The 25,854-nt window shown below is 43.0% G+C and overlaps 1 protein-coding gene and 1 long non-coding RNA gene across 2 annotated transcripts in view; one reads left to right on the top strand and one right to left on the bottom strand.

The window, feature by feature from the left end:
* Positions 1-12: 12 nt before the first annotated feature.
* On the bottom strand, positions 13-25,522 carry DAPP1 (dual adaptor of phosphotyrosine and 3-phosphoinositides 1). The gene is made up of 9 exons (XM_087736765.1): positions 25,274-25,522; positions 15,858-15,980; positions 12,424-12,557; positions 7,997-8,127; positions 5,843-5,890; positions 5,541-5,603; positions 3,594-3,679; positions 2,896-2,983; positions 13-2,439 (listed from the first exon to the last, which is right to left on the bottom strand). Exons 1-9 carry the CDS (start codon positions 25,333-25,335, stop codon positions 2,389-2,391), a joined length of 786 nt encoding a protein of 261 aa, XP_087592891.1. The 5' UTR covers positions 25,336-25,522; the 3' UTR covers positions 13-2,388.
* Positions 24,371-25,854, top strand: part of LOC148051480 (uncharacterized) — a 50,235-nt gene continuing 48,751 nt past the window's right edge. Inside the window, exon 1 of the long non-coding RNA XR_015699742.1 lies at positions 24,371-24,771. This is a non-coding gene — a long non-coding RNA (uncharacterized LOC148051480). The remainder of the gene's footprint in view (positions 24,772-25,854) is intronic.

Raw genomic sequence — 25,854 nt, 5'->3', positions numbered from 1 at the left:
CCTCTCTCAGTCAGGTGGTAAGGATACCGCGTCCCGTGCCAATGCCGAGATGCAGAAGTTAGTGCCGGCCCGGTTCCTGTCACAGGGGATCGATCCCGTGGTCTTTGCCCCCCCCTCGTTCCCTGCCACATTCCCCTCGTGACAACTGCAGTGTAGGCTTCCAGCGCCAAAACCAAGCACTGCTGGTCTAAGGGAGAGCCCCTGCCGGGTCTCTGCCTCGGGCTGGGAAGGGGGTGCCGCTGCCCCCTCGTTTGTACCTGGCCCACCTTCAGCATCAGGCAGGATGGGGGGGAAACAGTGGTGCTGGAAATGGGGACTGGGAATTCTTGGCTCAAAAGCTCTCTTGGAGAATAGAAGTTGTCAGTCAACCCTTTTCCACTTAATTTAAGCTCCTGGCTTGAGCTTTCTGTTGCTGGTCATTACAGAAGCAGCTGGAAACTGAGCCCCAAGGCGTCTCTGTGTGTATTTCTAGCAAAAAGCATTCGTGTTCCATCGAAGGCCGGCTCTTGCTGCCAGCTTCTGTTCGGCTCGTCTGTCTGTGACTCGGCTTCCTCGGCCAGCCAAGCGCCGTTTCTTTTCCTCGCTTCAGTTTGTGACACCATGTGCTGAACTTGCTTCTAACATTTTGTAACGCGGCCTGTTCATGTGAAAAAGGGAAGGCTGCTTTTGTGGTTACCCTTCAGGCTTCGTTTCCAAGCTGTTTTCACAGAACAGTGATGCTGTTGGATAACATCATCTCTCTCTTCCCCTTATGCGGCCTCTATCTCACACAAAGTCATCAGAGCTTTTTAACTAAATGCGAGATGCCAGTTTGTTAAACCGCTTCTGTAAGGGACAAAGGAGGACAAAGCTTTAACAATACAGTACAGGAACACAGATGACCTTTGGTAGTTTTACAATGACACTTTATTCAGAAAACAGTCTGTATAAAAATATTTACAAATATTTTGAGTTTCTAAGTTGAAATAAAATGCTATTCCTATGTCCAAATCTAGATTTTCTTTCTTCCAGTATGTTTTTCCCCTCCTCCTCTTCAGTCTTCTCACAGTAAAGGCATCTACTGAACACTGACCTGCTGTGTGAGCAACACCGAGCCCGGTGCCACAGCATTTGCATAGCGGGAGAGGTTTGCGCACGCTGTTTCAGCAGGAACCTGACTGTCACGCAGGGAGACGGGGCCCCCCCTCTTTCCCCGCCCCTCCGGGAGGAGTGGGACTGGGCAGGCTTTGCTTCCAAAACATACCATCTATTCTGACTACGGCACCAAAGTACTGGGCTTCCACTTCTCAACTCCGTAGCGAGCCACAGTGCTGTTAAAAGTGTATGAGTCTTCCAAAACACAGACGGAAATTTACATCAGGTTATGTAGAAGATGTAGTCTTTTAAATTCACATTTTTAGCGTACGTGGTGCTTTTTGTTTAATATAAAGCAAGCAGTGCTTAATTCTAAACAGTTCTGGACAAAACCTCCTCTCTTGAGTTCTCTGCGTGAGGGAAAAATACAAAATCCATCCCATTTTCAAGGCGGACTGTAAGGGGCCTGACTCACAACGCTACTAGCAACACTGGTGGCTGCCACGGGCCAAGCTTCCAGCAGAGCCCTGTCACCCCTCCTTCGGGTCCCGTGGCAGCTCTGTCATACGGGCGCCGGGAACCAGCTGCCTGTTTCTCATAATCCTGGTTCGTAAACAAACGTGCTCACGCGACGCTGCTCACCGTTGCCTATAGATGCTGTCTGAAACAAACGTTCGCTTATAGCCATTGCTGCAGTATACATCTAAACCATGCAAAAACATATTTGACCGGAACTAAGTGTTACTCATCCATCACCTTGAAAAGGGCCTTGATATATTCTCTGGATTGTAATATAGATACTATTTACAAAAACGTCATTACCTCTGTCATTTTTCTCTTGGTTTAGAGCCTAAACAGGTAATACAAAAGAAAGATTTAACGTTTCCAGAAAGGACTAGTTTTAAACAACAGGCTCGAGGTTACAGAATATGCTGCTAATGGTTAGTTGTGATGGAGCTTGCAATAAATTACCGGGAGTGCTCTGAATAACCACAGGAGTTTTAAACAGTGACTACTCCTGTGATTAGTTACCAGGTGTTCGAATTAAGTGCGTTACAGGCATACACCACGCGTACCAAACCGACAGTCCGATTGTGCAACCGTCTCCACACGTGACTCAACAGCCGGAGAGCACTCAGCTGTACGAATCCGTTGCGTGCAGAGCTGGGTGCAAGCGTCTGTGCGCGGGTACGCACGCACACGTGTGCCCGCTGTGAGTAATGGAGACATGTGAAACCGTCCTCCTGTAAGCGATGCCTTCCCCTCGGCCAAGAGGCAACTCCTGCCAGCGGAGCGGAAGCATCGGAGGTGCAGCTAGGCACTGAGGGTGGTGCTACGCTGCTCCAGTTGCTTCCGTATCTGTGACTAGAACAGAAGGGCAATCCGTTACTCTTTGCGTGCATGTGGATGCGGGTGAGTACCACCAACCCACGTACTGATGTTTTTAAGGAAGTAACGCTTTCAAGCCTTTACGTTGTCTTCTCATTGCTTACGTCATGACCAACACATGCAGTCTGTGCTGATGCTCCATACTGTTTACCATCTACACAATGACATCCTTAAAGGTGGAAGTAATTTCTTCTTCCTAACGAGTACGTGTGTTAAAAGTGCATCCCAAAAATGCTACAGTGGCTTTGCAGGCATATACATTATGCAAAAACCACGTATTCCAGTCTAGTTGGCCGGGAAGCCAGAACGAGTACGCCCTTCTCGCAGATACTGAGAACGGTAGCACCTGGGTGCTACAACACTGGGGGGTTACGGTGGCAGTGCCGAGGCTGCCCGAGGCATACTGCTGTGTAACGCCGCACATCATCTTACCAGTTTCCATCGCAGTATTTTAATCCACTCATCAGCTTCTATTCCAGTTTTCGCACACAGGTAGTATGTCCTTAGCGGGAACACTAAACTGTAAGCGAACAGTTAAAACTATTTCTTAAATTGCTAGAACAACTGGTAGTTCTTCCCAAAACTGAACCCCGCTGGCCCGCACCAACAGTTGTTTAGACAGAGCGGGGCAGGGAGGCGGTGCTCCCGTTCAGTCACCAGGAGGGAGGTTAGCCCAGAACGGTTTTTTACCGTCATTCACAGCTCGGGGAGATGCTGCCCCAGGCCCAGAAGGACAAAAGACCCACATTTGGGACAAGAGACCCACGTTTGGGCACAGAAGCAGTTACTGTGTGACCCGCAGCAGTGGCTGAACTGGGAACTGGACCGTACCTAAGCTCCATAGGTCTAGGTGATGATTATACACGCTTACAGAATTAGGAAAAGAAATGCCCGCTACACAAAGGCCTACACCCTTCCTCCTTGTCAAGAAAAAAAACTTTTGCCAGCAGCAATTTGGCAAAGCCATGCAGGACTGACAGAGGCTGGCTGACAGAAACAGACTCGTGAGTTAGAGGAAGAGCAGGGTGGCAGCTGGCAAGGGAGCTTTCAGAAGCACCCCGTGGTTACATTTCAAACGTCCCTGGCTATTTTGACCTTCCCAGCAAGGTGCAGAAAGTACAGCAACTTACCAGAAACAATTGACTCTTTCCTGGGAATAGTCAAATTGCACAGCTGAGCATTCAGTTAAGTCAAGTGCCCGAATCGGTTCTGTGGCCTTAAAAATAAAAGGGTTTTAAAATGGGAACACATGAAAATAGAAGACAAGGCTAGCTCGGTTCATCTTCAGTGCATCTAGACCTTTATAGACATGCTAGGTTTTTCCAGGCATAGGTACAATAGCTGTAACACCATAAACCCAAACTAGCAAACATATCAGTGCTAACGTGATATGAATTGAGCTAAACATAAAAGACCAGGACAGTCAGTTGGGTGCTAGACGCATAACAGAGATCCCTACTGCAGGAAAGCTTGAGCTAGATGCAGACTGCTGAGGGTTTGTTTGATACGTTATAATGTAGCTGACACAGCAGCAAATCTGCTGTCACTTCCAGCTAAGATTTACAGAGATGAGGGGATGGTTATAGGTCTTATCAGGCCTAGCCAGCTGTTGGAGATTTAATTAATTCCTAAGTGCTTTAAAAGGATGAAGCTGGGCAGGGAGAAATGCAGAAGCAAAGCTAAAGTAGTGCTTGCAGCAGAAGCGATGAGTCTGGCTGCATGAGCAGCGTGTGTATATCTAAGTTTCTTGGGACAGGCCCAGGAGTGCTCCAGCACAGGGATGCAGGCTGTCTGTGTGTAACTGCAACCCATCTCCCTTAAGAGTTTAATTCTCCCTAGGTGTGAGTTCTTCTTTGATTTGTTTCAGCCTCACGCTGTTGAGCACCTTGGAAGAGGCAGCTGAAGTAGAACAGCTTGCTCTCTGCCCAAACACCCTCGGCTCTTCCCAGGGTCCTTCCTCAGGTGCACGGCGGTGTCCATCGCTTTCTCACCTGTCCTTATGTTTTTCCTCTGGCTTGGTGGCTGTTAGTTATACACTACGCTAGAAGAAAGCCGCTTGTGCTGAGGTGTGCTGGCGAATGTCATCCCACGGCCAGCAGCAAGTTGCTCGCCTGTAGGTATCTGCAACCCCACGGCAACAATGGGAGTGCCAGGAGACACCGGAGCTGCTGCCCCGGAGGAGGCCATATTCCCAACAGACACCTTCTCGCCTGGTAAGTCACAAATGCTACTCAAACATTTGGAGTGCTGCCCTTTGAAATGTTATCCTGGAAGCTTAATTCACATTGGCCTGAACTGAAATGAAAGCTGATGGAAGGCCCTGTAAATACGTAACTGTTTATAACTGGTAATGTCTGATGAGAGAGGGCAGTTGTGTCTGCTGTTGTGTTAAAATCTGTTCAGATGCTTGAAATAGGGCTTGGCAGAGGTGCAGAGGTAAACAGTTTGGCGGTGTTTATGAAGGAACCCGAACCAGAGGTATTGTAAAGGTGGAGAAACTCTAGAGGTATTTCTTATTTTTACTCAGTTTAAGATAGAAATGGAACAATAACTGTAAGGACACGCTGTTTTTCCCAGATGCAGTAGATTAACATATGTCAGAGTGCTAGGAAGGAAGACATTTTTAGATGAATTATTTTCTATGTATACTGCGCAACCACTTGAAATAAAAGGATGAAATCAAGGAATGCAAAATATACTACTCGTATTTGCAGAAATATTTTAATAGCACTGCTGTCTGTTAGATTGTGTGTCAAAGCTACCGATAAAGGCTGTGTTGTGCTGGTAGCTTAAAATCCACTGAACAAAGCAACCAAAAAAATACACTGTAAACAACAAGTCTATCTAGTAGGCAAGACTGACAGAGCACAGTAAATGCTTTCCAGCTGTAAAACTTACTTTCTCTTGTTGAAGTCATCAGCAAAACTCTGATTTTATTTGAAAGGTCTGACCCCTCTGACAGTAAGGGAAGCTTTAGCTTGGAAAGCTGTGATACAGATGTGAGAAGCCAGAGATAGGAGGAGGCTGCAGCTGCCTCTGTAGAGGTTTAAACAGTAGAACTGGTGTTTGCTACTTACTGTCTGGTCTTTGAAATACTTAAGCTCATTCCTATGCAGTGTAAACCACCTTGTCTTCCAATTCTGAAAGATCAAGAACGGATGGTAATTGTCTTGTGAGAATTTAGTGTAATGCTTCTTAGGAAAGAAAAACGTTTAAAGCTGTTGACTTCCTCTGGTTTACAGTTGTGCTTTGCTGTTGCTCAAAACACAAATTGTTCCTCTCTGCAGCGGAATGCAGGTGGAGCTACTTCAGCTCTGCATTGTCTCTAGCTTCGGCGGGTGATTGCAGAGTGGAAGCAAGGAGTAAGAGTTTTCCTTACCTTGACTATTTTGCCTTGTTTTATCAAATATCCTTCTTTTGTACCAAGCTGTAAAGTAACAAGGAAAGGAATCGGGGTTAGAGACTGAGCTCTGCTTCCATTTCCCCCTCTTTGCCTACACCCGGAAGATGGAAGAGCAGCCTCTTCTTGAGGAAACTTCCCATGGCCACTTGCCCCGTCCTCACCCCTGTGCTCCTCTCACACGGCTGGATCCACCACTAGGGTAAACATGGACCTGCGCTGGCCCTAAAGGCAATCTCTTAGGCCCTGCCTCCCTCAGCAAACTTCTGGCCTGCATCTTCTCAACCAAACGCAGCAAAATACAGTTTTATTACAGTTTATTTAGTATAGTTAGATGGTTGCCTCAGTACCTGTTGTAACCAGAAGCACCTGGGGTTTAGCTGACAGTGGAACTATCCACAGAAATTGCTCTTGAAATGCAAGTCAGGGGGAAAGTGCTGTTTTACTTAGGCATTCTCTTCTCTCAAACAGCCACATGCTTGAGAGGAAAAACCTGTTACATTCAATGTGCTTATTGAAAAACTGTTTTTTGAACTGTTTCTCTGCCACCGTGAGTGATGCTGGGACCTTTTGGCTTCTCAGATACTGAAACTCTGTGTTGGGACCTGGTTGTGAGACTGCAGGCCTCTGAAAACCAAATTCTTGCCAAGTTAATTACTACTTGCTCTTGAAAAAATATCGTCTTTTTATTGGTTGTATGTGGAAGTCACGTTTCTTTGGAGGTTGAAGTGGAACTCAGCCATGAAGGGCTGGTTGTAAGACACATCAGAAGTGGTTCTTTTATCAACTTCACTAACCTGTATTAATACAACTCTTCCTCTTTTTCTCAAAAATTTTTTTATGTAATTAAAATACTATTCCCTCTGTTCTGAGCAATACTGTTCTGGAGAAACCACCTGTCTCACTTACATATGAGTTACTAGGGATTCAAAGTCTCTAGTTACTGTCCAAGTGAGCCACAGATGTCAGAGCAGGTGACGCAAATGGATATGAAGATGTTCTCTTGTTTCTCACACCAGTAAGGCATAGCTTTTAACATGATGCAGCTTTTTACTGTGCTCAAAATTACTAGGGCTGAAAGGGTGGAGGCTTTTCTGTCGTATCGCTTTGTTTTGGGTTTAAGTCTGTGTCAGGATACAGCAAACTGTCTTCCTGCTTTAAGACAAGCTGATTCTAAAAATAATAAAATCCAAGTGTGAAAATGCCAAAAAACCTTCTCAGTAATGTACCTATCAGGATAGACGTACTCTTATTAACTTGGTTGTACCACGCTTCTGTTTGGGGTTTCCTTTTCCAAATGTGTCCCTGCCTGTCTTGCGCACCTCTTTTTTCAAAAGGTCACTTTTTAACCGACCCAGAAAGTCGGAGATGCTCTTTCCTTCCTCCCAGTTAGGAAGGAGGCTGTATATTGCTAACTGGGCAAAATAATTCTAACAAACAAAGAAGACTGCAAAAATAACAAGTAGTAATGAGTTTGTCTGTCTGGACTACTATCTGTTTTCTGTCATCTAATCCTCATACTAACTGCGTGAGACAAAATGTGGTAAATCTTGTAGCTGTTACTTGGTTTTGCTATTTAGTGTATTCCTCCCCTCACCTGTGGGGAGAGAGAGACTTCCTACTGGCTGTAAAAGATGTTTGGCAAAACAAGGGCTTACTGTTCAACCTGACACACGCATTGTTGCATACAGCCTGATGAGCATTGTCAGAAAGATGTGAGAAGTGTTGTGTTTGGTTTGTGTGGTGTGTTTTGTTTGTTGGTTTTGTTTGTTTCTTTTTTTAAAATTCCTGATAATGTTACTGCTAAGATGGCATTCTAAAAGGAAGGTAACAGGAGAATGAAAACCTCTTACATATTCTTTGTTTGGATGGTCAGAATCACCTAGGTCAGCTGCAGACAATGTTTTCCCAGTGACAGCATTGAAGGTCTCGGTAACAACAATTGTAAAAGGCTTTCTTTGTCATGGGACTGTACTTAGCAAGTCTGTGTTTGTTTTGCCTTGGTCGGCAAGGACTTCCTGTATTTACGAACCCATAAAGGGATGAATTACTGGTGTTATTCCATAGCTCACTCTAGCGATCCTACTAAACTTGAGCCAGGAGAAGCACCCCTCCCACCAGAACACAACTTACTGAGGGAGCATTTGGAACAAGATCGCTTTCTGTCCGTCCCGTCTGCATCGCTGTGTGAACTCGGACAGACTCATAAATGGAAGGTTCTTCCACTTCCCGTGGGTAGGGATGCTTCAATACAATTAAGGTTCCTGGAGAGAAAAAGAGCAGGAGTAAGTCATTTGGCAAGACAGTCTTGGAAAGTAACTGGCAGCAGCTGCCTGTTTGTGGAATGGTTAACTTTACCTCTTCCTAAAATCAAAAAGGCGTAAGAGCTAATAATCTCCCCAAGATCTCTTTGACACTCCCTGTAAGGGGTTCTCCTTGCAAGGGGGCAAGACTCAGGCCACACCCATGTGAGAAAACAATCAGATGCTATAAATGACTCTCCCATACTGACATAATTAGACAGGTATTTCTAACATGCATCATCTGAATAGTTTAGACATTGTGAAGGGTATTTTCTACAAAAATCCACCCATGCAAACTACAGAGGGGCACTTGCTGCTGGATTCACTTGCCTTCACTTCCTTGGCTCTGTTGTGTTGCTCAGGGTCCTCAACACCTTGGGCACCTGGACCTTGCCTAAATCCATTCCCTCATCCCTGTACAGTGCGAGTCAATTTGTTCTTACATCTCTGAAAACAAAACTGAAAACCCTCTTCCCTTCTTCTAAGCAGTAGCTAATTAAACCCCTTCCGCAATGCATGGTAAGTGGAGAAAAGTCAAGACAGCAACAGAACGGGACTGTCAGACAACCCTCAAAGGCAGGTGCCTCCTGTGCTGCTTGAACCTTCTTTCCAGTCAGGGAGTAACTAGGTAATACAGAACAAACCGAAACACAGATTTCGTAGCTACAGCTGAAATGCCGACCTACATGTGACCTACTCTTTCACTGCATTCACAAAGATGTGACTACAGACATTATCACACCTGTTTACATGCAACTGTGAAAACTGTAAATATATGGTACCTTTTAAAAACCTTTAAACTCACTAGTGCTTGCAGGGAATCACTTGACATACTAAATTCCCTTCCTGCACAGGAGGCTGGCTGCGCGGGTAGGCAGGATGCTAGACTAGATAGGAGGTCGTAACAGTCATCCTGGTTTTGCCAAGAACCCACTGCTTGCTGCATAAATCACTTAATCTGTCAGAGCTTCGGGTACAGGCTTCCTAACAGTAAGCCCACATTACCATCCCCTTTCACTGTTTCACCATAGCTCTTTCCAGTTAGTAACATTTTGATTATAGCCATTCTTTGTTTTCCAAATAAGGTCATGTTTATTGCATGTTCTCTGCAAAAAGCTGCATTCTCAATAGTGAGTCTATTACACTATTCACAACAGTGAAGAACCTCCTTAAAACAGTAACTGCTACACCATCTAATCTCATCCTTTAAAAATAATGTCACAGCATACCAAATGCTGCTCCATTTGCATTTTATGCTGATATTGTCAGCTCTTGAAGAGGAAGGGTGCTAGAATTGGTAAGAACTTGTACTTGAAACCTACAGGTGATTGAGTAATTTAAAAGTGAAATAAAGTTTAAAGTATATTTTGTAATGGGAAGGGCTACAAAGGGAAGTGGAAAAATTGTATTTGAAGTAACCAACTGAAATCTGTTCACAGGCACAGGGGGTGTATGCAAATGTGATATGTTCAACTTGCAGTAGGTGAAAAGTCAAAATCAGTTTAATTCTCTCTGGCCTTGCAGAAAAATAATGCTTTATCATTTAAAGTGAAATTGAGAACACGTCCATCACCATCTACAGAAACTACTCTTAAGCTGTTGCACAGAATCAGAGTGCCATCATCTGTACACCATGGATAATGAGCCCTGTTGCAGAACTGCGAGGACTAGTTTAACATTTTATACAATATTTGTTTTCTAGGAAGTTCTCCATGTTTTTTCTCCACAAAAGATACAGGTACAGAATCATCTGGTAACTGTACAAAAGAACTAGTAAAAGCTGCGCTGTAGCAAGACTCTTTTCGCATGTTTGTGCATGATATCTATTTCTAAGGAAGAATGAACATTAGTCCCGTTGTTGGAAATGTTAGCTTCAAGTGACTTTGGCTTTTTTGTCTGGGTAATGATGTAAAGTTTCTATATGTTTTCAAAATAACTTAGGTAAAAACTGATAAACACACAAGCAAACAGGTAAGAATAACGTGTTGACCTTGTCACTTTGAATAAATATAAAAATATAGAAATATGATAGTATATTCCTTAGCCTTGTTACTGAATAGATTCAGCTTGCCTGTTCAATAAACCATCTCACAGAACACAGTAGCCCTAATTTCCTTTTAATTATCTGCAGTTCAGAAGGAAGTGTACACATTACACTTCAGGAAAATAGATGTGAGTCCAGGTAGCAATTTGGAGTGGCAAATGAAGCTGTAGTAAGACAAGGCAAGGTTTGTAAGGCTTGAAGCACAAACCTGCAGCTGTCCCAGTACGAAAGAACCACTGCGCTCCATGGACCAGTTCGCAGGGGTGCAGGCCTGTGTGTTCAAGTACTGATCAGAGAGAGTCTGATGTGCCTCTTCAGGCACAAAACTAGCTCCAGTGAGACAAAGTTAAATGAAAGATAGTGGAAACCATTACATATTCTCTCTCATGGGTCTCTGTCTTACAAAATCCTGTCCAAAAGCAAGGAGGAGATGAAAAATGCTATCTTGCTTTACTCTTTCATTCCTGATCTCACAGTGATTCTACAGAAAATTGTTTGTAAGTATAACAAGGAATAAGAAAAACTGGTCCAACTGCTTTCTACTAATGCCTGAGCTAAAGGTCGCTTCCTGCTTTTCACTGAAAGGAAGTGTGGCCTAAGAAATCAGACTCTGTTGCCGGCCCTTCTGCCAACCTGCTGTGTGACCCTGTGTTGGGCCAGTCATTCTGCCGTGCTGACACTTGGCTTAGAGTGGGCTCTGATGAGCCCCTACCCCCTTTTTTGGTATAACTTGGTTACCACCCAGGAGACCTTTGACACCTGTACCTGAAGGAATGTTGCCTAAGTGCTAACTCTCTTTTCCTCTCTACTGCTATCCGTGGTAAGGTAAGGTGGAAGGTTTCATGACGTGATGTTCAAATGGCTTTTCTTATTCTGTAGCACGTCCAACTTAGAGGTTTCACAGAGCCAGCAGAATCCGATTAGGGAGCTTTAAGGTGACAAGTGAGCCCATCATTCAGCAGTGTTGATCCTGTCCACAGAGGTCACATAACACCAATGCCTTGATTATTAATGTCTGTAACACATGCAGTGAAGGAATGGGGAAATACAAGTTTTATATGTCATCTGAAATCTTTACAGCGTTAGGCCTGTGGGTGCCTGTCTGATTTCACAGGAAAAATAGCTTACTGGCATGAAAGATACATGTAGGAACTCTGTGTTCAAACCGCTCTTAAAAGCAATTTAAAAAGAGAATGCTTTGAAAGATACCAAGTGCCATATTGAGTGTATCGCTGCATTTTTCTTGGGGGGAAAAAAGCTTGCAAAGCAACCCTTGAATTTAATGCTTGGGTTAAAAGAGCACTGGTGCATATTTAGTGTTGTGACATATTACAGTTATTGCATGTGCCAACTATCATTTAACCGGTCTCTTGCACATATAATTAGTACTACTCTTGAGTTATTTGCATACACTTTCTACACAGGATACTGAAGTTTTTTGGCGCTAACTTGTACTGACACATCTTCAACTCTTATATTTGAAGCTAAACCTAAAACTGGCATTATCATGATAATATGCATCTGTTTCTCCAAGTATTCTGGTCTGGCGGTGTTCAGCTCACTTGTAAGAATCAAGTTTAATCTTATGACTCTTAAATCAGGCAGCACGTTGGCTGCTAAAGAAGCCTGTGCGTTTCTCTCTCTTTTTCTTAAAAACAAGATAAATCACTGTGATGGCAGATGGCATCAGCAGGGTAATCCACTGTGGACAGAAAGGGAGAGGTAATACTGGCCACGTTCCCTACAGGAAAGGGGAACATATTGCTGTAGACTTCTTCCTTGGATGAAGAATAGTGGAGCTAAACAATTTCAAGTCCCTTTTCTGTTTATTCTTATTGGGGGATTTCAGCTTCACAGATGAACATTTATTTCCTCACTAAACACCCTGCCTGGGTTTTGCTCTTTTTGAGAAGGTTCTGTTCCTCCCAGTACACGCATATTTTGAAATGCTTCCTTCTCTCTCTGAGAAATCAAAAGGAGCTCATGTCCCTGGGTAGCAAAAACCCAATAAGCTTACATGTAGTTTATCTTCAGAGTACTTGAAAGAGTTTTTGAAGAGGAACATCTTAGATACCTGAGGTTAATACAAATGTGAATTTCTGAAGAGGAACACTTCAGCAGTAGATCTATTTGATAACACATCGGAAGCTCCTTTTACTTAGATCTGTGTGAAGCATGACTACAAATGTGTTCATACAGATGGCTCTCCTTACCTGTTTCGCTTCCAATTAAAGGCTGATTTGCAAAATGCATGACTAATTCCTTCAAGCTAGAAAATTCATTAAATCCAAATTTGAATGAAGTTCCTGTATGTTCGACATGGAAGTGTTTCACAGAATCTTTTCCCCTAAAATAAAAAAAGGAAAATTTGTCAAGGCATAAATGCCAAAGGCATTTGGCACGTACAACCCTTAAATAGTACCTTCCACTACAGGAAATCTGGCCCAGATCACAGGCTGACAATCACTGTCCTAGCAGCAATACTACTACCATTACTGTCTCTCACTAATACTCAACACATCTGAGACTCAGATTATTAAGAAAAATCTAATTGCTGCTTTACAGGTATGAGATGATGAAAGCCTAGAAAGGCCAAGTAAGTTAAATTAACTCTTGTGGCAACCAGCAAAAAGACTCAAAAATGAGGTTTCCAGCCTTCTGTTTAAGCAGGATGATAGCCTTCACTTACCAGGCTTTAGTCTTGATGGTGTACTATATTACTCAGTATATGTCTTACTTTTCAGGTAACATCCCAATCTCATTGAAAATGTCTTCTGTTTCTCTTTCAAAAATAGGCTGCTTCCTTTCTGCAGCCAAACAAGGATTTAATAACCTAACTTTAGATACCTAAGGCTTTAGAATTTGTCTGCTTTGTCTCTGTACTCAGATGAATGGTTCCTCTATGGTGGGCATTGTCAAACATGAACCAGGGTCCTTTGTCTGTCGGGGAAGTAGCAGCATTTGTTTATGAAAGCTGATGGTATTTAGAGAAGTGTGCAAGGCCTCATTTCCTGGACAGGTAATTATTTTGACTTCAGAAGACAGTGATGCACTTATTGCAAGTATCTCTCCTGTGAAAAAATTACTTCTGTTAATGTTACTAGCATCCAAAACAGTCCAGAGAAAACCTTGTCTCAGGAAAAATGTATGTAGCAAATATACTGAAAATATGGTGAAGGAAGGGATTTACAGCATCTTTTCCATTGTTTATTGCCACTTTCACAGGAGATTATAATTTTATACAGGTATTTAAACAAATATTTATCTTTGAACAGTACTTGTGACATTGGAGAACAGGCCTCTATTGACCTCCCGCATGTTTTGCGCTACAGTCAGCTGAGACACAATGCCTGCAAGCCAAGTGCCAACGTCCTACAACAGCAAATAGCTGCTGTGACTCCGCTGCAATTACAGGGTTTTCATCTTTTCATTGCATTTCACAAGAAATACAATGTTGCAATGAGAGCAACTTCTACTCTATTTCCTAGTTCCTTTTTAAAGTTGGCTAATTTAGCTGGGGGAGGGGATTTCAGGCAATATGGGATCTCCCTTCTTACAGCTGTCAATAAAAACCTCAAGGGATGTCTAAATATTGTTTCCTTTTAAAACAAACTATAATAATGACTGAAGTTCCTTGTGAGGCAGAGGCAGAAAGTAAAGTAAAAGCTATAGAAGACATTTCAGGAGAGAAAGAAAATGACAGCTAGAATTGCTAAAGTTACCCTTTCTACAAAAATGTATCAGAACAAAACTGAATTACTTATTCTAAAACTAGGTTTTAATATTAGTCAAAAAATGGAAAGGAAAACTTAGAGTTAAAACAAACAGTAGAAAATTATAAAAATAAAATCAGTATTTCAAGGGAGCTGTACCACCAAAAAACGAATATAACAGAATAAAAGATCAAACTCCAGACTGGGATATTCAGTTCATATGGTAATGCAGTATGTAACTCTTGTTCCTACATGGAGAGCTGAACAAGAGATTGGAATCGGCCTGAAGTAGACTTTTTTTAGGTCTTCTAAGGCTAGAATTTGTTAAAGCAGCAAATTTATTATCATTAACTAACACTTTAGCTTTTTTTCCTATTAAAAGAACGATGATTTAGATTTTATTTTATTACAGTAAGTTGTTTCCTCAGTGCCCTTTAAAACTAGCTTCGATACACATATTTTTTTTTTAATTGTCTGAGGTAGATTACCTCAAATAATGTTGTTACATTTTAAAGTCAAAAAATATTAACCAGCAAGACAATGATTCATTTAAAATTACTTTTTTTTTTTTCTTTAAGGAAAGCTATTACTTATAAATGCTACTATTCTTTTTCCCAAGACTTGCACTCAATTCAGTCATTGCTACTCTGAATACTCATTTTGTAACACCACCTTCAGATCTGTAGGGTACCCCCCCAAGCTCCTTGCATAAATGGCTGCCTATAGTGGTAATAATTTCAGCAGTGTATGTATAGGCCCACTTGTTCCTGGGTCTTCTGTCAGAGATGAGAGAAGCAATTCATAGTTGCCTTTTATACCTCTGGGGAACAGGGTATGTGCAAATTGCACTTTCCTCAGTTTCCAAGCGACTACACTTAAAAATTATAACAGCTCCTGGTACTGAATATGCAGAAAGTCACAATTTCAAGGGCATATGCTGTGTTCCTATCTGTTAGGGTTGTGAATAACTAGCATCATTATATTGATCAAAGTGACTTTAGCTTAAAAAGTTACTGCGATTCAGCTGAGCTGTGGTCACTAATTGTTCAGGGGTTCAGTCTGAGGCAGAAATAAGCTTGAATGTACTAGCTTAACATTTCACTGTAGAGGCTTAATATATCATACAGTTGCCAAAGGCTAAGAACGCATTTAGGGTTGGTCACCTCCACTCGGCCGACACGCAGGGACTACCTTGTGTGTCTAATGCATACATCTGTCGTGTTGCCTCTCTAAAATATTGTGGCTTCTCTCCTTCTCGGGTGATTCTTTAAATGTGATTCAGTAGTGAAGTACCCAGGCCAGGCTACCTGTGCTCTGTATCAGCTGTGTTCTGAACTGATGTAAATTGCTGTAATTGACTTCAAGGGCCTGACGTCTGTCACTTGCGAAATATTGTTCAAATCAGTCATGCGTTACCGGCTAAGGCTTAGTCTTAGCCCAGAATGGAGGAGTAAAACCATCCAGTCAAACACTGGATCATCCCTCAGAGATGATGGCTCCTATACAGCGATCCAGAAACCGGTGAAGTTAGCGCCTATTAACAGGTATATTTACTACCATCCTCATCATAAAACTTTTCTACTCCCATCAGCTGTTTCTTAAACTCTTGTAACTGCCATACAGAGTTTTATCATGCAGACTGAAAATCTACAGCCAATCCACAGAATGATGTTTTTTGCCAGTAAGGTTGATTCATAGTTTGGAAAAATGAGAGCAATTTTCAAATCCAATCCAAATTTTTTGTTTCTTCTAACAAAATGTCATTCAGCAGGATTACACCATTAGGAATATATATTAAAATAGTTCAAGACCTAGGAAAAAATCTGCAGGTCATCTCAATGCATGAGACATGCAAGCAAACATTGGAGTAAGTGAAGATTTTAAAACTGCTAGCTGTGCGACATTAGATAAATTCACTTCTGTCCATACTCTACCTTACAGAGAGGGAGTACAAATCTTCCCTTTCATTACTCTTCCTCAAGAGATAGCTTCCATCCTGCCCGTTGGAAAGCAGCAGCGCTTCTGCTGCGTGTCGGGTAAGATTATCATGATACCACCTGGGAAGATACAAGAGGTTAAAGCATCATTTCTCAGCTCTTAACTGACAGCTTCTGCTGCATTATGGAGCTGAGTTAGAGAAAGAGGAAGGACTGCAACTAACACTGCTACAATTTTGAGTTACCATCCTTCTCACAGGCACACACCGGTTACACGGAACTGTGCCCCTTTCAACAGCCTCCTTTTGACATGCTCAGAAAACTATTTGGTTTTTGTTAACTACGAAGTTGTGTACAAACAGCTGACAGTTTGCTGAACCTAAAAAACCCTGCAAATTCTACTTGCATGAGCAACAAATTACCCAGGTCTATGCTGACAAGGTGAAAGCAATTGGGGGGGGGGGGGGCAGTATGCAGGATCCTTTGTCTATTTTCAGAATCTGTACTTCCTGACCTATCTACATGCTTTGGTACACTTCCTCTTTTGGGGCAAACCGGCAGCCCTTAAACTCCTCCCAAACTCTATTTCCCGCATCTCAGTTCATCTGCACTGCTAAGATCTGCAATTAAACACATTTGCCTAAGCTTAACATTTTCATTTGAAGCATAATGTTTTTGGAAGAAGGAACAGAGGAAGGGACCAAAATTAACTGACAATTTGAAGTGAAAATTGAGGAAATCTTGCTATTGTTGCCGCTTGGCCATACGTGGTCTGAACAATGCACGAAAACATCTAAACGCCTGCTTCATTTAACTTCAGTTAAAACTAACTTCATTAAGTTTTTTACATGAGAAATTCCACAGGAAAAAATCCTGCAAAGAAGATCATGAAATGTTTACAGCTTCGTTTCCATCCAGAATGATTCACAATAGAAACACCTCGTTTCTTTCAATAGAAACACATCTCCTTAGAAATGATCCTGAGACCAAACACAAAAAAGAGCCACAGCTATAAAAGGCTGGAGCGCCAATCCTGTAAGACATGCTGTGTGCAGGTATTAAGGACAGTTATATACACCCACCAGAACCCCTGGTGCAGAAAGAGGAGGGGATATTGTACCCAGGGCACAGCTCTGCAGGGAGCAAGCTTCTCCCCCTTGTCTGTATGTGGAGTGGTGCCCAGTCTCCTTCCCTGTCCTTTAAACTGTGTGTGACTGTAGTATTGGGGCAAAAGTCTATTACTGTTTCAGCCAGAGAAATACAGTTTCACTGAAAGCAGAAGCGTGATCACACCACTTTCCAGCATTTGTATCATGGCAGTCTTCAAACTGAAATGAGGTGTAATTGTATACTCTTTCTCCTTATCTGTTCATCACAAGTTGCCACTAAACTTGGCATCTCGCACAAAGGTTTAACTCTGAGTTTAGACGGCTGCCTGTTTGAAAGGCCAGCTGGCTGATAAATTGCTTTATGTGAGACTCCAGACTGTTAACCCTGTGGAAGACAAGATCCATGTGAAACTCAATATCGGCAGGGTATTGCTGCTTTGGCTCTAGAACGTGCTCTGTGGACCATCTACACAGTAGAATAAAATAATGAATATTTAAAGATCAAAGTGTCATCCTCTGAAACACCTGTTAGCCAAAATCTGCTTTGGGATTAACTGCCCAAGTAAGTAACAGTCAAAGGTCAGATCTGTCCTGATGCGATGAGGATCGTATCAGCATGCACGCTTGGCCAGACCTACGGCTGAGAAGACAACACTGTGTTTTGGGTGAAATTTCATAACGCTATTTCTCCCGCTTCTGTGCAAAAGAAACATACGTTGGGAAAATCCATAAGTGGTCATTTTCATAAAGGAGGCATATTCAGTTTGAGGTTGTTCATAAGTGTGCTGTTACCTTATTTCCAAAAAGCCTTTTACTAAGGTTTTAAAAGGGTTTTTTTTAAGTTTAAAAAATAGTGTTTAAATCTACTCTCTCTTTATACATAAAAGGCCAGTGACTAATGAAATTTTACCACTGTGCGCCAAAAAAAAAAATCCCACAAACAAAAACCCAACAAAACTCCACCCACTTAATTGGGAAAATAATGCTGTTTTAAAGTGCAGTTTTAAATCTTAACTGATGAGGTTGCACCAGTCTTCTTGCCTAAATATGCTGTCTCGGACAAAAATCCCTCAAATGTTACCATGTTCCTCTTGCTCAGCTTAAGAAGTAGAAGTGGATGTGAGACAGTAATACAGATCTTAGCACCAAAGTGACTGCATTATACATAGCTATTTTTTTTCCTCCTCCTGACTGTCACAGATGGTTCAATCAGTAACAACTGTCAGGTTACTTGGATATTCCACTCTGAAAATGGTCACTCCGAATTCATTCCAATTGCATGAACACAGGTAAAATTTAAAAATGCCGTGGAAAATTTAGCATTTGCACACAGACCACCAGGGAGGTAAATAAATGCACACCTACGCAAACAGTCTGCTCTCCCAATCAAGCCTGCCTGATGACACAAATATAAGTAAACAGGACTAAAAAGAAACCCAAACAGCCTTGTGGTTAGATGCTACTAGATACATTTCAGTTGAATTTAAGTATTTGTCAGAGGGGGAATCCTTCTATTTATCTTGTTTAGAAAATATCTTTTAGGCAGTTCTTTGAAATTTGCAGGTAAATCAAGGTGGGAGACATGGCTCATTCAGCAAGATGCTGTAAAGGGCAGTCACCTTTAGCTTAAGTTTTGGATGTCTTCCAAGTGATACCTGGGGGAGGAAACTGTTGATAGGAAACATAATACTGCATCTACCTTCTTGCCTTCTTAAAACAAGAAATTAAGGAAATCAAAAGGCTTTACAAACACCCATCTGTTTGAAGCCCCTAGCAAGTCCTTCAAAAAACTGAGTTGTCTTAACTCATTCATTTTGAACCATGGTGCCTATCTTGCATATTGGACTGTTTCTGAAGGTCCTTCCAAAAGTCATCTTTATTTGACCCAACTTGTAGAGCCTTGTATTCACTACAAAAAAACCAACAGAAATATGCCCTGTACTTTGATGCTTGTCAGACTGAAAATCACCAGTAGTGCAGAAATTGCCTGGGGTTCCTGATTCAGATTTCTCTGAAGAAGCACAAGAAGAAAGGTAGAGGAACGTCCTTCCCTGCTTCAGAGTCACGTCTGCTGGGTGCCCTCGGCCTGGCACACCCTTCCATCTCAAATGCATGCATACTTCTGGGAGGTTTTTATTTTCTAATTATTTCATTCCTCCTATAAAAAAAGTCCTGCGTGCTCCTCTTTTTTCGGTTCCTTATTGCCAATTTGACTTGCGATCTCAGTTTCAGAGTTCATAATTGCCGTCATTTATCCATTCTTCTTACTTTAACTTTGTCCTAAATTACATTAAATATCTTTATCCCATACATGTAAGCATGTTTGTGTTGTCAGTGCACGTTGTTGAAGGACCATGCTATTCTTCCTGCTCTTTGGAGTGGAAGAGTCTGCTGGGCCCACGAAAGCATGTCTTAAGGCGGGCACACGGCCCTAGGGAGACTACCTTTGTTTCTCTTTGGAAAATAAAGCATTTTCAGAAATTAGCCTATTCTTTAGATCAGATTGCATCGGTGACAGCATAGGAAGGGCTTTGCTGACATTGCTGTTAAGAGAAGGAGGAGAAAGAAATGAGAGAGACAGTGCCCCAGAGAACCAAAACTCATCAGAGCACACAGCCTTGCCCTAAGGATCTGCCCACCCGGTCACCAGTGGGGTTCCCCCATGGGGTAAGCTGGTGGCTGTCAGAGTACAAGCCATGCTTTACGCCAGCCGTACCACAGCAGCTATGCTAATCATCACAACTCCAGAACAGGACACACCTGCATTAAAATCTCTTCTTTCATTAAGATCTCTGTGTAGTTAATGCAGTGACTAGACCATCCCTACACAGTGGTGATGATCAGGCGTATGTTACAGTAACGTTTGGGTTGGGGCAAACTCCCTCTTCAGGTAAGAATATCATCCTCAAAATGTTCATTTGTTCTTTTCTTTAACAACCCAAGATGCTTCAAAGAAAAATGTTAGTGAAACTTCATTTCTATGTCCCCTGCAGATCAGGCAGGCCTTAGGTATGGCATCTGTCATTTTGATAATGGTGTTGACAAAGAAACCATAGAGATATTTTGCAAAACATTTCTACCTGTGTAAACAGGGGCTGGTGAATAAACCTGTAGCTGGCAACAGGTAGATTAGTTTTTTAACAATACCGGAATACACAAGGAACACACACACTCATCCATGGTTAAGCCAAGGATGAATGTTGAGTGACCTGGATAATTCTCTTCTTGGCCATTTCTATGTGCAAACTGTGTAACACCCAGTAGAAACACTCGCTTTTCTTCCTCAGAAACATGAAAGATAGCTAGCACCAGATGAGAGCACAGCCAGAATTTCTGACCGCCATTTGTTCTTAGTGTCTGAAGTGGTAACTCTGAGGTATGCCCAACTATCAGATAAATGCAGTGGGCAGAGGTCACGCTTATTTTTTGTGTCCTTATCAGATTATGTTCTCGGATAGTTATAGCCTGGGTAGAGTTAGAAACTGTGTGCATATTTGGCTTGCTTTTGTAAAGAGTCAGGCAATTCAAAGTTCCTTCTCTGAACTTTGCGTGAAGAAGATTCTCAGTATTCAGCTGGGTGATCTCTCTGCTCCCTTCCCAGAAGCTCCCTCCTCTACCACAGAAGGTGCAATACTGCTTGTGCTCCTCGGTGGGTGGCCGTCCCCATGGAAAGCACCTCAGCTGCCTGAGCTGCGGGAGCCAAGCAGAAACTCAGCAAATCTAATTCATCTCTTGTCCACCTCTGAAAGGGAACAGCAATCCACATTAGGGGGAGATGGTCCAGATGTGCTCTCAGTAGGACTTCAGTATTATTCAGAGCAGTTATTTACCCTGGGTTGGTGTTTTGTTGGGTTTTTTTGTTTGTTTGTTTTTGTGGTAGTAGATGTTGGCAGGTTTTGCACTTCTTTTGGTATTAAAAAAATATCTTCAACCACAATGAGTTGAATTTTCTTACGCTTTGAAACTATATACTGGCCTCAAAGACATATTCCCATTATTGGGTTAAAGGAGTAATACACTGTACCGCTTGATGGAGTGAGCGGGAAAGCACTGACTTATCTCCTTTGGCTGGATGAAATGCTCTTCATGTGCCTGTACTCCAAAAATGACTCCACAAAATAGCCTCGCTAGTTCTCTGCATGCTGGATTTCAGCAACTTCCAGATCGTATTTGTCAAGTTTGGTTTTTTTTTTATTTTAACTTTTTTTCTAATATCAAACTGTAGAAGGATTACTTCTCATCTGAAAGTCACAAAGGGCTCTCTACCTCACGTCAGTAAAAGTGACGTTTTGGCAATGTTTTTAATGGTGCATGAGTTGACAGAGCTCTAGAGGACCTACAAAAGAGTGAGAATGCTAAGACAGAAGTTATAGGTGGCATACAACCAAAACTGGTATATATTAGACATGCTTTCAATGTGTCACACTTAATCGCACACCTCTGTAAAGTACTTTGTTGGAATACAAGGGTGCCATTTCATAGGAAAAATAATTTTAAAACAGAAATATGAGGAAGTAATGTCAGTGTATCCAGCCTTAAAGTTCATGTCTTCTAACTGTAGGCTTTCACTAGTTCAGCTTCTGCTTTTCAGTTCCATTTTCCCTCCCCCTTCTCTCAACTGCCTTTGTTCTGATTTGCACCCATTTCTTTTGCCCACTTTCTAGCCATTGTAATTTTGCCCTTGTTTATGTTAGAAATATAGATAAATTAAAAATTATCTGCTAGAAAAATTAAAAAATATAGATAATATAGAAAAAAGATTCTTACGACGGTTTGCCGTGTCCCAGTCATACAAGTTCCTCAATTCCCCAACTGATCATTTGATCTAGTCCTGTGGCCTAATTTCTCTTCTGTTACTAAAACTAAGCATGAAGTGTATTGTTCAGTCTTACAAATACTGCCTGTCATGGTTTTGTCAAACCTGGTGCTGGAGGAACATAAAAGCTGTGCTGCAAGGGATGACAACACTCAGACTGCAAAAGGGAAAAGGTGACAAAAACTTGTTTCCTCTTGCCCTGCGCCTTTCACCTGCAAAAGACAAACAGTGTCACCCAAGCTATGCTGTGTTACCAGACCAGCCTGTAACTACTTGGATGATGAGATATTCCACATTCTCGTCTCCTGTGCAAATAATGTGAACTGCAATGTGGAATTCCCCAAACTCACATTATACATGATCAGCTACACAAGTTTCACACTGCAGTGCACAGGCTGTCCTTTTGGCAGTAACACCAATAAATGGCATTGGAAAAAGGGTTGACTCCAGGAATAGCCAGAGAGACCTTCAAAAAAGAATCATGATGTCAGTTTCCTTTTCCTTTAAGCCAAGATGCTTATGTCTCTTTTGACAAACTTCAGTGCTCCTTTTTAAATATTTTGGTAGATTTAGAGAAGTTAATGAATGAGGTAACACATTTTTAACAGTGTTCTGATTTTGATCTTCCTTTTCATTAGGCACTAGTTCCACCTATAAACACCTTGACAACGAAGCTGACAGTAATCTGAATTTTCACTTTGAACTCTTGATTGCTTGATCACCCAAACTCTCCAAATAAATAAAAGCCACCATCTTCCCTCAGACTGAATGAAATATTTAAAAAAAAAAAAAAGCCAAACCCATCACTCTTGCTTTCTTTTGTTGTGATGTAAAAGGTCAGAAAGTCCATCTTTCCAAATACTGAGGCTCTGGGAAAAAAAAAATCCAACCTGATAAACAGCTGTAGATATATTTAGATCTTTCAGTGGTTGTCCCTGATGATAACTGAGATTGTTAGATATTATTTCTTGATCTTCTTTTTGAGACAGATGGGATATCTCTAGAGTAGGGGTAAAATAAAGATGGGTTTGGTATATATTGATTTTTTTTTTCTCCCTCCCCCCTGCCTTGCTCTCACCAGCTTCAATATTCTTAGTGTAATTACAGGAGCATTAAGCTAGAACAGTCCAGCAAATACCAGGTCCTCCAAACGTAGCAGAGAGTCAGGTTTTACACTGTACACCCATCTACTTTGCTGTCAACTTTCCATTTTGATGAACACCTGACCTGGTAAACTATGAGGATGTGCTGGTACCCAACCCTTCTCTTAAAAGTAAAGAAAAAGTCTTTCCCATTTCACAATTCTTCCAACCTTCTCCAGCTGCTTTGATTTTTGCACAGAAAAGCAGAAGCTCTAAAATCACCTGCTTCAAATTCCTCCCCAAAAGTATGTGAATGTCAAAGCTGCTCCCCATTTGAATGACCCTTGTCTCTGTCAGTCTTTACTATGGCAATGACATATATTCCTCACCAGAATTGCATCTCGGTTGTGCTACGTACTATGTCGGGTGTAAGGGGATCTCAGCACTGTGATAGCACCAGGGACTAAGTTTAAGATAAAAAAAACCCCTTGTGATAACTGAGAATTTAATGTTATGGTCTGGAGAGTGACAAACCTACTTCTCACAGCTGAAAAAGTATTTACATTAAGAGATCTTTTAGACTATGCTACCAGAATGTTTGGTGTGTAAGGACTTCTTTTTCCTCTTTGGAAAAAAGAAAAAAAAAAAAAAGTGGCTTTAGTACTAGCCCAAAAAAAGGGCTTTGTTTAATCATTTGAAGGGAATCGTTGCTTGGCATTGCTTTTCACCTTTAGTACATTTAACTCAACACTCCACCCTGAAGGAGATGCTTAGTATTTTGTGGTAGGGTGAAAAGTTTAGGTTTTCTATTGAAGTGGAAATAAAATAAAGAAGCTACAGCCGTAAAAATGCATATTTGTAGCCTTCTCATTTGTAGTCTTTCCTTGTCAATGGTACCACATCAGGGACTACATCAGGCTGCCATCCTACAAGATCATCTATGAGGACAAACTCCTTGACAAACAGCAAGGCTGTTTATAAGCACAGGCTACTGGCATAAATCAACTCAGGCCATATAGTCTAAATGAATAAAAGTCTGGTAATTGGGAATCATGCTTCCCACAGCAGCTGCAACTCTTTTTTTTTTTTTTTTCTTTTTCTGTAGATACTTTTTTAGAATGAGCATAATCTTACAGATGTAAAGGAAAAGTATATAATGGCCACTCTGGGTACCACTGCAAAATGACTTTACTTCATTTTGTATTTGTTAGATGCTTCGCTAACAGGCATTTCATTAACAGGTTCTAAATATGGGAAAATAGCAGTGTGGAAAGAATAATTCCAAGTCTCTTTGTTGCACTCCAATTTCTTCACTAAGTGAATTAATCACAAAAATAATGAGTTGGTCCTTATTCATAAGTACTCAGGAAACAAAAAACTTCACTTTTTTCATCTATGCTTTTTGAATGCAGAGGTGACACCAGAGCCTTTTTTCTCCACTGGCATTTCTTCTGCTTTAGCTCCCCTTGGCTTTGCTGCCACCAATCCTTCCCTCCCTGGCCGTGTTTCTTTTCACCCACGGCAATGCTCCCAGTGAAAAAGTAACCCAAGGCTTCCTCCTGTAAAAAGCAAAGCTAACTGGCAGACAAAATGGGTGAGTCACATCGGATAGGGAGCAAGGTCTGTTGCAACCTTTGGCTTTCCTTTTTGCTCCTCGGGTTTAGCTTTTGAGCGAGGGCGACGTCCTCATAACGGCTGCGAACCGTCCGCTGCTCTCACTCCCGAAGCCCGAGGCGCCCTGGGGAAGCCTGCTGCCTCCCAGGGCCCAGCAAGGAGCGGCCGGCATGTCGGCTGCGACGGCAGCCCTCTGGGCCGGGGCCCCGGCCAAGCTGTGAGGAGATGGCCGAAGGGATGACGCAGCTCCGCAGGACAGGCTCTGGGCTTGGTGCTCCCTTGAGATGCAGGTAAGCGATGCGGCTCAACCCGGGCTCTTCCCCGACGGAGGAGTTTCCAACGTCGCGGAGCTTCTCTGAGTGAAGCTGTAGCTCCCGCCTCTAACTCACCACAATATTTGAAATGCCTGCCTGGGTCTAGTTTTCCTAACTATTATTTATTTCTGCCGCTCACCTGCGGCACACCAGCATCCTCTGTACACGGGAGCCTGCCGGCCTCTCAAACCCGCCACAGGGACAAGGCGCTGGGCTTCTCTGAGGGGCTGCACAGTATGCACGGAGCACTTCGGTGGGCTCGTTGAAACCCGGTTTATCTTATTCCTCACTTCATGACCAAATTCAGGAGCAAGAAACAGCGGCTCCCACCCTGTCAGCTCCCGTCGGGCGGCCCGGCACCACCCGAGGGCCGCCATTTCGCGCGGGGACCCCCGCGCCCCTCAGCCGCCCCCGGGGTTGGGCGGGGGCCGCCATTTCGCGCGGGGACCCCCGCGGCGCCGCCCCGACCGCCGCTTACCCGAGCGCCTCCAGCTCCTCGTCCAGCGGCGCGGCGGGACGCGGCTGCCGGTGCTGGGTCATCGTCCCGCCGCGGCTCTCCGCCTCCACCCCGTCGGGGGACGAGGGCTGCCCGCGGCCGCCTCCGCGGGCCGCTGAGGAAGTGCGCGGACGGGGCGGCACCTCCCGGGGCGGCTGCCGTCCCGCCTCGCTGCCGCAGAGCGCCCTGTGGCGGGGAGGCCCGCCCGCGCCCCGACGGCGAGGAAGCGACCCTTCCCCGGGGCTTTCCAGGGCCCCGCCGGCCCCGTCAGCGGGGCCTGGCCCCTCAGCAGGGGTGGCCGGAGCCCCCCGGGTAGCCAGCGGTGCCTGGTGTGCACCACGTCTCTTCCGTACTGGAAATACTTTATTTCATTGCCAGAATAATTCACATTTCCAGTTACTTTAATCTGTACACCCCAGAAGTTCATATTTCATGTACGGTCATTTTTCTCTTGCAATGGGCGCCCCTCACCTCTTCTGTGTCCACCGAAGTACTCAGTGAGGACATCTGTGGAGGTTTCTGGATGAAGGTGAAAGCCGTGTTCATTCTGTGAGCATCAGGTG

Source organism: Nipponia nippon, unplaced genomic scaffold, assembly GCF_047370975.1.
Source record: "Nipponia nippon isolate SJK-2023a ecotype South Korea unplaced genomic scaffold, ASM4737097v1 scaffold_6, whole genome shotgun sequence".
Classification (NCBI taxonomy): domain Eukaryota; kingdom Metazoa; phylum Chordata; class Aves; order Pelecaniformes; family Threskiornithidae; genus Nipponia; species Nipponia nippon.
This window is presented reverse-complemented; position numbering and strand designations above follow the sequence as displayed.

Coding starts and splice junctions, on each gene's coding strand:
- DAPP1 (XM_087736765.1), bottom strand. CDS start 25,335: ATGACCCAGCACCGGCAGCCGCGTCCCGCCGCGCCGCTGGACGAGGAG. Junction 15,981..25,273: donor GAGGAGCTGGAGGCGCTCGG/GTAAGCGGCGGT, acceptor GTATCTTCCCAG/GTGGTATCATGATAATCTTA. Junction 2,984..3,593: donor GAAAGAGTCAATTGTTTCTG/GTAAGTTGCTGT, acceptor GTTCGCTTACAG/TTTAGTGTTCCCGCTAAGGA.